The sequence below is a fragment of the Pleurodeles waltl genome, chromosome 10 (assembly GCF_031143425.1).
Source record: "Pleurodeles waltl isolate 20211129_DDA chromosome 10, aPleWal1.hap1.20221129, whole genome shotgun sequence".
Taxonomy (NCBI): domain Eukaryota; kingdom Metazoa; phylum Chordata; class Amphibia; order Caudata; family Salamandridae; genus Pleurodeles; species Pleurodeles waltl.
Window position 1 is genome coordinate 295,452,172 of NC_090449.1, and position 14,213 is coordinate 295,466,384.

At 42.3% G+C, this 14,213-nt stretch overlaps 1 protein-coding gene across 1 annotated transcript in view; it reads left to right on the forward strand.

Annotated features, from left to right (window-relative positions):
* The window catches only part of DNASE1 (deoxyribonuclease 1), a 75,104-nt gene that overhangs the window by 22,997 nt on the left and 37,894 nt on the right, over positions 1-14,213 (forward strand). Inside the window, exon 2 of the mRNA XM_069210439.1 lies at positions 11,380-11,530. Coding sequence (XP_069066540.1) covers positions 11,390-11,530 — 141 coding nt within the window. The 5' untranslated portion in view covers positions 11,380-11,389. The remainder of the gene's footprint in view (positions 1-11,379; positions 11,531-14,213) is intronic.

A 14,213-nucleotide genomic window follows, 5' to 3' on the forward strand; every position in this document is an offset into this window, starting at 1 on the left:
ATTTTGTAAAGCAACCAGTAGTGTGTGTTTTCCTCTGTATGTATGTATAAAAATCCATGTGAAATCCAACAGAGAACATACCATACCTGATGGAGAGCACCTGTACTCAATGATTTACTTCAAACTACATTTATTAGGGGGGTGTAACACCCCAAACACCCCCTTGAACCTACGTCCCTGGGTTTGTCCCTCATCCAAAATGGCTGCTGCTTACAGCATGATGACACATTGGTGTCTCAGTCTCTTCATGTTTTTCCCATTTGTGTTTGTGGCATGCAGAAAACATACTCACTCTTTCAGGCACTCCAACTGATATGCTGTTTGCTACAGTCATAGCCTGTGATCCAGTGCCTCAAAAAGCCTCCTACCTAATACCACTGCTAAGTCTCAGTTCATTCATCTCAACTACACCAACTCCTCCACAACCAGCTTCCTTGTCCCATACTAGTCCACGAGTCCAAGCAGCCTCAGGTCACTCTCCCCTCCACCAGCAGCCCTTGCAGTGCACTACCACTGTGCGGGCCAATGGGGCACAGATGTTAGCCTACATTGTGGCTTCAAAAGCAGCAAAAAGAGGTCCGATCACCAGTAACCCCCAATTCCTTCTTTCATAGCAGCCAGTATGAAGTACAAAACGGCTTAAGTGCAGGACCAACAAGTACATCTGCAGCCTGTGGTCACTCAGCCTGCAGTCCCTACTCAATTCTCAGACCAGCCCGTGGCCTCAGGATGCAGTGCTCCACCCTTAGCCTATTATGCTTTCTCCCCCTCCACCAGATCTCACATGCTTTACCCCCCTGTATCACATGCCGACTCCCTCCCAGCACAAAGTGTGAGCGGTTTGAGCCCTGGACGATGCATCTCAAGACGCTCTAAGGATCTCACCATGTCATTGATGGTTAGCAAATGGGGTTTCAGGTGTAATTTAAATTACGGTTATCATGATGCCAATCAGGGACTTAGAGTGGAAAAAATAAATTATTAGCTGATCCTGCAACAAAATGTCAACTGTTTAGACAAATTCACTTTTCTAGAGGTGTGCGAGCCACTAAAGGCCAGAGCTAAATCCAGAGCTCTGACTCAAAAAGATGCAGTTTTAGAACCTCAAGCTAAAAATGAGCCAAGTAATCATGTGGCTTCTGCCACCCACACCCCTTTGTCAATCTCCAAGCCCCCTGTCCCTTCATCTAGTGGCTAAATTGTGCAACATGAAACCAGGATTCTAACATCAAATGGCTTACCTGCTTGTCTAAATCGTGTGATGCTAGACAATTGCCTTACTTCATTGTGCCATCCTTTTCGATTGTCATCTCATTTGAGTGTACCTTTAAAACACCTCAGTTTAGGATGTGTGCTCTCAAAAACCTTCCTTGTATATGTTTGATAGATTTTATTGTTGCTCCGTATGTTATTATAACTCGTCACATGATAATTTACCATGAACTTAGTTCACTAACTGCATCATTATTTGAGGCATTAATATATCTAGGTTTATGTTTATAAACTATGGGGTACATTTACTAAAACCCATGCAACCCAGCACAGGAACCAAAGTTCCTGCACTGCATTGTGTGAGAGGAAAGAGCAAGACACCACCATATCTATTAATTTAGCACTGATGTACAATCGGGCTACCTAGCACAGTAAGGCTGTGTGCATGATGTCTAGCATAGGTTTTGCACTGTAGGGATACCATTCCAGTACAAAATACTATACCTAGGCAAACTTTAAAAAATGTCCCACTTTGGGTGTACACTGTACAGTGCAGCACAGATGCAAAATTGGAAAACATAGAGTAGTAATAGTATTTTCACCTTTTTTAAACACCTACCTCAAAGAGGCGATATTTTTGTCATAAAGCCCTCTGTACTATTGTTGATAGACAGGGTTTAGCATTAAAAACCATGGAAAATTTGAACATTCATGCACTGCCCTTGGAACACCCTCTTTGTAAAGTAAGCAGAACAAAGGCACTCATTATGAGTTTGGCGGGCAGTGGAGGCCGCCTGCAAAACTTATTCGCACGGAAATCCACCACGCCGGTCTTCCGCCTGCCGGCCCTATTATGAGTTCTCCGCTAGGCCAGTGGGTGGAAATGGGGTTTCCACCCGCTGGGCCAGCAGCGAACAGGGCCTTAACATTGACACCGGCTCATAATCGAGCTGACGGCAATGTGGAGGTGCGTCAGGTGCGACAGCACCCGTGGCACTTTTTACCGCCCGTAAATCAGGCAGTGAAAAGCGCAACAGGGCTGTCCATGGGGACCCCCGACACCCCTTTTCTGCCAGCCCTTGCATGGCAGTGGGACCGCCATGCAAAGGCTGGTGGAAAAGAGACTCATAATCCGGAGGGCAGCGCTGCCTGCAGTGCTTCCCTGGAGGATTGAGACTGCCGGCGGTTGGACCGTGGCGGCTCCACCACGGTTATAATAGGGCGGTCAGACCGCCCCTCTCGGCGGCAGACCGAGCGCCACCGCGAGTCTGGCAGTCCATGAACCGCCAGCCTCGTAAGGAGGCCCAAAGTGCTGCTTCGCATTACCTTCAGGCAATTTGCAATGCAAAACAGGTCTTGCGCTCAAACATAAATTCCAAATAAATATTTGCAAACCCATTGCATAATGTTAGTAAATGTGCTACAAGACATCTGATGAACGTTACTTAATGCGGCAGTTCATTCTGGTGTTCTGAAGTAAAACGCTTTCACATTAAAGAAATATACTTTTTGAATTTGGAAGTCTTTAGCACATTTTTACATGACAGCAGGGGGCACAGGATAAAGTGAAAGCAGACAGACAACTCATTAACTGTTAACGTGGTCTTTTGAAGACTTGCAAAATACTTCAAATGGTCTCAGACATCAGCCCCTGCCCAGTCCACAACCACTCAAGAACTCCGTGGGTCCTTGCAGCTGAGGCTACTCAGCCAGGCCTACGGCAGATGACCGGGGAGGGAGGGGGTAGAGGGGGGCTAAAGCCCTTCAGCCCGATGGGCGTTGCAGACCTGGGTCACTGTCTGCCTAGTAAGAATTCTCACTCACGTCTTCCGAGCCACTCACTTCGAGGGATTCTCAGTCGCAAATGCTGAGTTCCAATATATGATCAGGTTTTCAATCTACACCTTCATCCATATCTAATCTCTAAGAGCCACTCACATTGAAGAATTCATATTCACGTGGGGTGAGACTCTCATTGCCATATTTACACTTTTTTAGCGCCGCATTTGCTCCGCTTTTTGACGCAAAAACGGCGCAAACTTGCAAAATCCAATTGTATTTTGCAAGTTTGCGCCGTTTTTGCTTCAAAAAGCAGCGCAAATGCGGCGCTAAAAAAGTATAAATATGGGCTCCAGTGCTTTGTTAGTTCCAAGTACCTGTGAATAGCACTTGTTCTGATGCTACCTGTGCTATAACTGCTCTGTGTGTGAGGGAAGCTTGCAGTGCTATTGTTTCTGCACCCATTGTGTGTGGGAGGGATGTTTGTATTGCTGCAGCCTGGCTACAAAGGCTTTGTGCTTGTCTGTGTGTGCGCACTTGTAAAAGAGAGCTTGTGCTACTATAATCTGTCCTTCACATGTTAGGTATGTAAGGGAACCGGGGCCAACTATTGACTATGCTTCATCTGTTACGTGCGTGAGGAACACAGGTACTGCTGTTGCCTGTAGTTTACCTGTGTGTGTAAGAAAACTTGCACTGCTCTTGCTTACGTTGTAAATCTTCTGTGTATCTGTGGGTGTCTGTACGGAACCATGTACTGTTGCTGTGTTATAACTGTTCTGTACGTGCGTGTGTGTGCATGTGTATGTGTGTGTGTGTGTGGCAACTCGCACCACTACTGATTTATCTGTGCTGTGTGTGAGGGAAGCAGGCACTGCCGTTGCCTGTGCCTGTTTGTGTGTGTGTGTAACCAGCACTTAATTTGAGCCAGTAGTGGCCTGCATGGTGCAAGGGAGGGAAAACACACGAAGGGAAAAGAAACAGGAAGAGAAACATGGAAAAATCTCACAAACGGGAAAAACAGGAACCTGAAATAAATAGGCAGGGAGTGTCTGGTAGAGGATTAAAGAGGGGCAGCGTATGGAGCTTCATAACCAGTGTGTAGACATTTAATAGCACCTGGCTCCCGAGCTGAGCTTAAGGCACTGGCTCTCACTGTTTTACGAATCAAACACTAAAAATGCATTAAAAAGGGTGCCCATGCTGCTATTCATTTTGTTTACCGGTTGCTTGTGGGTGGAAGGGAGCTCGTTCTGCTTTTGCACGTGGTTTACCTGTGCTTTATGTGAAAGAAGCAGGTAATGCTGTTTATCATGATGTAAGTATTCTGTGTGTTTGTATGGTGGTGTATCTGTAGGGAAGTGTGCCCTGCTGTTGCTCGTGCGTGTATGTCTGTGTCAATCGTGATGCTTGTACTACAGCTGCCTAATTTGTAACGGATGCATGTGTGTGTGTGTCTGTGAAGTTGGTACTGATGCTCCCCTTTCTGTGTGGGCCTTGCGTTTGCTCTCTGTTTGCTTGTGTTTGCCAAAGCTATATGCGGCAGCAGCTCTTTAAGGAAGGGAATTGATGATTCCCCTAGCCAGGTGGTGTGGGATAGTCTGAGATTTCATTAAAGAAAAAGGAGTGAATATATGCACTCTACTACCTGCTGTTAATTGAATAGAACTCTTAATGTACACTAATTTCACATAATCATACTCCCCTGGGCAGCAAGTGTACCAGAGAGAAAATACACACTGCAAATAGGGGCAGTCCATTTAGCATTCCTCTTTTCTTAATGATTGAAGTTCATAGTCCATGAAAAAACTAAAACAGTGCAAAAAGTAACAGAAATCTCTGAAGTAACCAAACAATTGCCTTGATAAACTTCTACACGGAACGTGCATTCTGTTTGAAAGGGCTGCCTTCCTTCCAACAATTCAGTACTTGGCAACTTAGAACGTTGTCTGGTTAGTCGCGACTGCCACAAGAAACAAACACAAACAGTATATTACCACAATTGCCAGAGCAGGTATACACATTAGCGGTGGGATAATATTCACCTTATCTGTCTCTCCCCAATCGGCTCTGAGAATCTGCAAATTTATTACAAGACATGAGGCTCATATTATGCCTCTGTAAAGATATCAGCAACTGTCATTGCTGCATGCTGTAATGAAAAGAAAACACATTTACAAAGTGCAGTAAACCCAAAGGTATCAAAGTGCTGAGCCAAAAAGGTAACAATTCCAACAGACCCGGAGAAGCACTTAGGGCAAAGATCACAAGGAGAAGAGCTAAGTTTTAAGAAGTTTCCTAAACAGAGAGAAAGACTCTGCCTACTGAAGTGGCTTACAGTAAAAGGTCTTAAACATTGATACCCGGGTCCAATATGCTGACTTACACAAACCCTCTCAACTAGTTCCTGCCCAAAATGCTTTTGATGCCTTGGTTTCCCAAGCTGGATGAACTCCAAAACACCCTGTGTCTACCTCCTTCAGGGCCACCACCCCTTTAGCTTGTTTACTTAGGGTAGTTGTGGATACTGGAGTGAATAGTTTATATAATCAAATTAATAACTGGGGGCTGAGATTATGAAGGCCTCTGTCATCTTCTCATAATGCTTAAGGTACCCCACCATGCACAACCTAGGGTGTGAGGAGAATGAAGGAAGATCTATAGAGATAGATGCATTCTTTGTATACCTCGTAATGGTATAATGCACACCTACTGGTAAAAAGTGCATGGTAGAAATAGCCAGGTGTCTAATATCTTTTACCCTGGTACATAATACCAAGCACAATAGCATAACTAGGCTATCCTCTTTTTAGTTTTGAACATATAATAACAGATAAAACCCAACAGAGCGAGAAATAGTCCTCATCAGTGTAAACCTATAAACACCGAACAACCACAAACTTGAATGCCAATCAAAGAAAGGAAAGTGAGGGTGAAGGAGTACTTTAATTAGTTTCTAAAACAGCAAACACATTGTAACTTTTGTATACAAATTAGCAGTAAGAAAGTCTAATCTAGCATTATTCTGTTTGGGCTTTGTTGCTTAGGGTTGTTACTAAAATATTGTTTCTCCTTTTTTTGTGTGTTTAGATTAAAAGTGCAGGGTGTAGAAGCACGTTTAGGTCTGGTTTAACTATGTTATATACTGTACAGATTATGGACATATTAAAATAATTTTTGATCTTTTGGTAGTGTTTAATCCTTGTAATGATTTATGAAATGACTAGGTCATAAGAATTTTGGCCAATATGTGCTATCGCATTTACTCACAGACACAAAATGAGCAGACCTTTCTTATACATCAGACCCCTTTTCAAATAAGTCACTTTTGATGGCAGGTCACCTGCCAAACACCCCAGGCTTTACATTTTCAATGCAAAATGTAGTGACAGGTACTTGTGGAAATGTTGTCATTGTGCACACAGTATAGTAGTGAAAACATTACCGTACATTTTTTCCACATACCAACATAATTCATAGCAGCAAGGTGCCCCATTGTTATGTGTGATACCTTCAGCTAATTTTGCTTTTTTACCTAACTGCACTTTACTGTTGTGGTTTTTGAGCAAGTAGTTATAATGTTAACAACACATTTCAAGTCCCAGAATGCAATGTGGTGTCTGTTAAAAGATCAGGACTAATGCAAAGTGAGACATTTGCCATGGGGACACTTGGCAGCTATAAATATACACACAACACCAGCATTAACTTAATGTAGTCAGGCAAATAGTGCAAAAAGCCAGCGGTGAGCATGCTTATAACATGAAGTTCCAGGTGCCTCAGAATGTACGGCTACAAATTAATTTGGTGTAATTCAAACATGTAAAGGTTTTACAATATACTATGCTGTTGTCAGTGTTGACCACACCTGCAATGTCATCATATTCAGTAAAACGTAGGTGAATGATGCCCTACTGTTTCTAGGAATGTGTCTATTAAAACAAAAATCCATTAATAGCCCTGTAAACCAGACAGAGTCCTGACAGACTGAGTGTAAGAGGAAATGACATGTGAGCCAGAGTACTGAGATTTGAGTGTGAGTGATTGTGCAATACACAGACTTTTTATGCTGAAAATAATCTAACATAAGTCCATCATACACACTCTCAATGGAAAGACCCTACATACCCTGCATTACTTTCCCTTTGAATTAAATATGTGCTTTAAAACAATAACTGGAAATGTATATGTTTTGTAAACACAGGAAAGCATTTTTTGTCTATTTTGGGGGCTGGGCAACTGAATAAACACTGTTTTGAAAAACACTGAGGAAACACCACTGAAATCCAACTTGGTGGATAATAACTTAGGAGAAACGTTATCATTATCCACCCGTGGTTGAAGCACTTGTAACACTAAATTTACAACCCTTAGAGTCTCTAGGTTTAGGAAGATTCACATATAATTCCCTGCATCAGCCTGCAAACCAAAGGGTGTTTCCCAACAGATTTCCCATAACTTTTCTGATATCCTTTTGACTTGTACCCAATAATAGCCCTATGGGATTTCAGACCAGTCGCCGAAAAGGCTAAGAAATTTAAAACTCCTGTGACATCTGATGAGATGGGATCTATACCCCTTTCCATATACCAGCATTTCAAACTTTCCAGGCTGTTAAATGCCCTAACTGGGCCCTGCCCCAAAGAGGCTCTGATATACCCTGAAGAAAACTACAAAAGTCCTGGCATGCCTGCAACCAACCAGAGAAGTTTGATGCTACCATGCTCAGGTTGCTGTCCAAAGCAAGTGTGTGACTGTGGCCTTAAGGGCCCCTCAACAACTGTGAGAAGACTGGTAGATGGATTGGACAATACACCAATAGCTCCAAGAATGAGGGATACCAAGGCTGCGCTGTCCAAAGTGGTTCTATCAATATCACTCTCACTGACTGCAGGTGCATTTGCATCATACATTTGAGTATCTTCATAAAAGGTAGAAATGGAAGTGATTTCCATTGGACCAATCCTGATAAAAAGCATCCGTCACTAAAGATTCTGAATCTGGTTTCCAGCTAAAATATCTCTGTAACTGAGCTGTTAATCAGGAGCAAACAGATTTATGTTGAATGGATCTCAAACCATGATCAGTGTCTTCAAAGCCCGACCATCCAGACACCTGTCACTGGCATCATAGAGGTTCCCTGAGTACAGTCCATCACCCAATTGCGTGGTCCCAGACGATATTCTGCTTCAGCGAGAACCCTTGACAGAGACAAAGCACCCACAATGCCCTGGCCAATACTGTTAAGGGTCTCAACTTTGTTACCTCCAATCTCCTTATGTACCTGACTCCTGTCAGATTGACCATGTGTAGGAGTGAACATCTGACTTTGTCTTTATCAGACTCTGAACTGCAAAGGAGCCTGCAAGAACCTCTAAACAATTTAAGCACATTGACAATTCCCTCATGGACCATCATTTTCTCCATGCCTGGCACCCTAACAACAGAGACTTTCCAATAGCAGATCTGAGAAAGTTGGAAAGACAGCCCTTCTGTTTAGTACCGCTACATGGCATAAGCACCAGCTCATTACATTCTTTGCCTCTATGTCTAATGTAACTATCTCTGAGTATTCTAAAGCTCGTTGCCAGTGACTTTTCTTAAACCATTGGAGAGTCCTCTAGCAAAGGAGTCTAAGAAAGATCGCTTGAATTGAGGATGAAAGAAAGCCCACCAGTCAGAGAGAAATCTGTTGCTGAGCCCACGTCACCCCAAACTCTTTCTTGAAAACCTTCAGTTTTGCAAATAGCAATTACAGCATCTATCTGAATCTACCAAACCCCCCAAAAATGTAATTCTTTCTGAGAATTCGAGCTCCATCTTCTCTACATTTATGATGAAGCCCAGTGACAATCAAATATATGGCCATCTGCCTCAGCAAGAGATTCTTCTCTTGATCTTGTAATATCACATAATCCAAGTACATACTTAGTTCCTTGAACCAGAAAGCTGCAGCAAACGGTTTTATTAGCTTGTAAACACCAATAAGTGGTAGATAAGCCAAATGCCAGGGATTTAAACTGTACATCAGCGACTGCCAAAGAAGTGCAGATGCTTCTTGTGACTGTGGCAAATTGGCACAGTCAGATAAGCTTTCTTCAAATCTAGACATATTATCCAGTTGCCTGGGAGAAGAATATCTATGACCGTGACTAGTCTCCATTTTGAGATGTCGAGAACAAACTGGTTGAGATCTTTTAATTTAATCACTGGTGTAACATTCTTGTTCTTGTGTACTAAAATATATTGCTAACAAACCCCTCTGAATGTAACCAATAAGTTTCCATAGTCCCCTTCTGGAGCAACTCCAGCACCTCCAATGAAATTAACTCTATCCCCTCCCAGAAAACCTCCTGGGAAAGCTGGATTGGAGTAGGAAAGACATTGTGCGCTGGAGTGGCATAAAATCCTGAATGAGAACCCAAGGATCACTTCAAAGTATCATCCTTTTTTTGTTCCAAAGGGCCAAACCTGCCTACTACTTTCACAAGGAGAGAGGAGAGAGTTCTTACCTTGAACTCCCAGTCTCCTTTCCTATCGTGCACTGAAGTCAAAACGTTCTTCCCTCTTTTTCTGTGGGACGAACATCTGCCTTTTTTTCTGTATTGCTGGTGATGTAATGGAGTCTGGACTAATAGAAACGGCAAAAGAAATGTGCCTTAAATCCACAGGCCCTGGGAGAGACCCAACGCAACACCCTCATCAATGAGGAGCGTTAGCCTTATCCAGTGAAACAAAGGCCAGCAATTAACGTTCAATTTCCTTATTAAAGTCATCACCAAATTAGAGAGTTTCCCCAGTTTTGGATCAATTCTGAGCAAAAGTCCTTTAAGCCTCCAACAGGATCGTCCAGCATTTGCATTCCCCAAAAAACATACTGGCCTCTGGGCCAATGTAAATATTACTTCCGAGTCCAGCATCTATGCTGTATTTTTAGCTTGCTCAGCCAGGCACAAACTCTTTGTCAATTGACCCAAGATTTCCAACCTTTTATTCTTTCATGAAGACCAGGCTCTATCCCCACAGCTTCTGAGAACCCTAGCAACCCTAATAAAGAAAGTGAAGATTGTAGAGTCCAAAATTGCTGCCTTGTCTGAAATAAATGGCCTCGGGCGTTCTGCCCTATTTTTAGACCCTGTGACCCCGTCATTGGGAGTTCTGGACTTTACCACTCATTTACAAGAGGCAGCGAAAATCATTCAGTAGAATTCGGGTGTTACAACAACCCCGACACAAACATGGGGTTACCTTCTGCATCAAACTACTGCCTCCGCGTTAGTAGCTGCTTCTAATTTTTTTAGGAGAAGTGGTGTATTATCGTTAGCATAATATGCTGTATTATTCGTCATCAATATTTACCTCCAGAAGGCGCAGGTAAGATGTCTGAGGCTGTTGCAGATGATTTATCAATATAATTAGCCACATTTTTGAAAGAGGAGGAGACCACCCTCTGCATTGGTTTGGCTACAGAGGTCTCTAGAAAATCACACACATTCCCTTAAATAATTCACTTTTTATGCTTCTCTGTTAGTGCTTCCATTATTCTTATTCATAATGAAATAGGGAAACGAACCCTGACCAAATATAGTTATGATGATAAGCAGTATTTCTTCCCTTAAACACAAAACAGAGTCAAGATTTCTTTGCAATCAATACAGTTTATGTTTCTAACATTCACTATTATTATATTTTCTCATATTATTTCTGATCAGTTTTTGCCATCAGGCTACAAGGGACCTCTTCTATTTTAACAGAAAAGTAAAACACGCGGCTTGCTGATCCAAAAAGTAGGTTTTACAAGGTAACTGTTTAAGGACTGAAATTGATCAGGCGCCTGAACAGCCACACCTGCTTCCCAGTTATAAAACAAACTCTTGACGCCACGAGGAAAGGTACAAGATCAACAATGTTTCACAGGATAACACGCCCAGTTTCTATGCGCTAAACAAACTCAATTACTCCACCCAAACAGGCCGCCAGCACATTGTAACTGTCATAGCCAGACATTTCAGTTCCCCAAAATGTCGTGCAATATATATTACATAGGTGCAACATGTACTTAATTCAAGCAACAAGAAAAAAAGAGGAGCTGCTGGATGGACTGCCCTCATTATAGCTTGTTTTTGCATATTGTCTGTGTTGTTACTTCCTGCGCAGGAGAGCAGTCTTATGGGAAATCTAGTGTACGTTAAAGGTGCTACTCAACTGACAATAGGAAAAGGGACTGCATAATAGCAGCAGCTTGTCTTGTAATAAAATCTAGAGAGCCAAGACATTAACAAAACACACAGATTTCCAGAGGTGTAAATTATGTTTTCTAAAGATGCAAAGTCGCCTTAAAGTGCATTTTTACTAGCTTTTCTCATTGTTTCCTTGTACTACCCGCAGGCCTAGCATCATGTCGCTGGCTATCCTGTATCTTCTATCCGTGGTCTTCCTATTCAGCGTGGGCTCTGCTTTCAAAATTGGAGCTTTTAACATCCAAATATTTGGTGACACAAAGATGAATAAAGACAGCTGCAGCGATGTCATAGTGCAAGTAAGTACAATCTCAGGTGGTCCTACGAGGATGCAGCTTTCAGCATTTGGAAACCACGCCTACTTCAAAACCGCATTCATGAAAACATTTATGAAATTCTGCTATTGCACTAACATTTATTTTTTGATGAACAGTTATACCCCACTATTCACATATCTACCAGTCGTTAGTAACATGTATCACCGGTATTCAATTTTACAATCTTAGAAAGCTGAGAGGTGAAGCCAGCTTTGCGGGATTTCAATTCAGAATGTTCAGATCACTACATTTCAAAGCGTGAGTGTTCAATGCGCAAAGTCATCAACATCGTCAATCACAAAAAAAACTATTGCTGAGGATATCCATTAGGACTAGAAAGGCTTTAAATATATTTACACTTGCAAGCTGTACATTCTTCCACAACCCATCTGTTCTCTCATCTAAGCTTTCTCTAAAAATGTTTCCAATGACTTTAAAACAGGCCAACTTTTGATCTGACCCTGCTATGGAGAATAGTTTTGGGGGTCTAACTGTTTTTCTCGTTTGCTCTTTGTATAGCTTTGTTATACCATTTGGTACAGTGGTGCAATGGAAACAATATCAATGAAATAAAACAATGCCCATTTTATTGCATGATGCATAGTACTGAGCCTAGTATAGAAAAATGATGGGTTTACAGAGATCACAACATTTGGTGAAGGGGAAGCTGTGATTAAAAAGAGGTTGTCTTCTGGTAGCCGTGTTCTCAATTGTGCCTCTAGGCCGCCACAACTTTTCACCTAGAGGCATGGATTTGATTCTACTAATGTAGGATGAATTCTTCATAGTATGGAACATAAAAGAACAAGGGCCTGATTACGATCTTGGCGGATGGAATTACAGTTTCCATTGGATATGATGGAATCGTAATATGGTGGACGGGATATCCATCATGTTTGTGATGGAGTAACCCTGTATGCCAAGATCGTAGTGAAGCCCCTAGTTGTGTCCATTGACAAAGGGAGGTTTCTTTCTAATAACCAAACTGGAAAATGAAAAGGTGAAATACTTATCCTATAGAAGAATCATTCCTTTACATTGTTCAAACATTTGGGGTGATATTTCAAAGTTCCAGTACTTACATAACAGGATACTATAGCCACTTTTTAAAGTGTGCATGGTGATAGATATCCACAGCTTCTTGGTACCTAAGGTTTTAAAGTCATCATACGAGTAGCTATTACTTTGTCACCACATACATGTGTGAATTCATTAAGTGACATTCAATCACTTTGGTGTTAGAGCGTTGGTATAACCTGGGGGTCATGGGCCCTAGTGCAAGCAAAGAAACAAGGCCCCCTAGCCGGTATTAAGATACTGCTATAAATGAGGGGCAGCGTGCCCAACACAGTTCTGGATCCCATAGTCATTGCTCCTGCTACTCTAATGCAATTTGCTAGTTTCCAATGGCCAGATTTAGCAAAGGTTTTTACCCATTCTGTGTCTATGGGAAAAAGTGTTCGTACATATGGCCCTAAGTTCCTCATTCTACTCATCTTTCCTTCTCCTCCGTATCTCCACCACACACTCCTCTCATCTTCGTCATCCATTTAATGCCGTTTTCTCTGTCTTTTTCATCGGTCTCTCTTTACTCCTGCTTTTGTTTCCCACTCATCCTCAAATTCTTCCTCCCTTCTCTCCTTAAATCTGGTTCTTTTTCCCTTGCCCACTTTGCTCATTCTTATATCCTTTCTTTTTCCTGCTCGACCTTATATCTTACTCCTATTCTGTCACTTTATCCTGCCCTCCTCCCTGATCTTGCATCCTCTCTTTTTCTTTCATCTCTTTCTTCATTCTTTTTTCATTGTTCCATTATCCTTTAGTCTCTCTGAACCCATTCACCCTGAAAAGTAAACACAGCCAACCCCCTTGCATCCACTGTGTCTAAAAAAAAAAGAGAACAGGTAGCCCCTGAAATAACATCAACTGGTGCAGGACAGAATGGCCCCCCTTCCACCTGAGTGCCCTGGTGCATTGCACCCATTGCACCAATGGTAGCTATGCTCCCGGGTTGGAGCATATGTCCGGATGCCCACAAACGTTCCTTCACAACACAAATTACTCCCCAAAGGTGTCTGTCTTTGGATCCGTCCAAATTTGAACTCAGCCTACACAGAATTCTTATTGTCTTATTTATCTTTAGATTTATCTATAACGCAAACCTGTCCCAAGGGGATTACGTTACATCACTTTACAGTACAGTCCTGATTTAGAGTGGGTCAGTCCTGCATCCTATACACTCTATACAGGACGATGGCATATCCAACAGTGTTGGCAGATGTTCCACATTTACAAAATTCTAAATCAGGGCCCAAGTATCAGAGTAAAGCACAAAAGGCCAGTGGTAATCATTTATGATTACAAATGAAAAATACAAAGCAACAGGCAAGACATTTAAAACGGAAAGGCAAGCCAGTGAGGTATAGGAGCAGATCCTTATAGAAGTCACTAGTACAGACGTAAGTTACACCATGGTGCCATTATAAGCAGACAGTGCCAGAGGTAATAATAACAGGCGCAAAGGTATCATGGGTAAGAAGGGCTGGTCCTAAACATGGCGAGAGGGTGATTTCGAATTAGGATACCCTAGGCTCGGTCACTGGAAATATGTGGCAAAGAAGGACACAAATATGCAGCTAGGTTGACTAAATTTTGTGGTTAATGC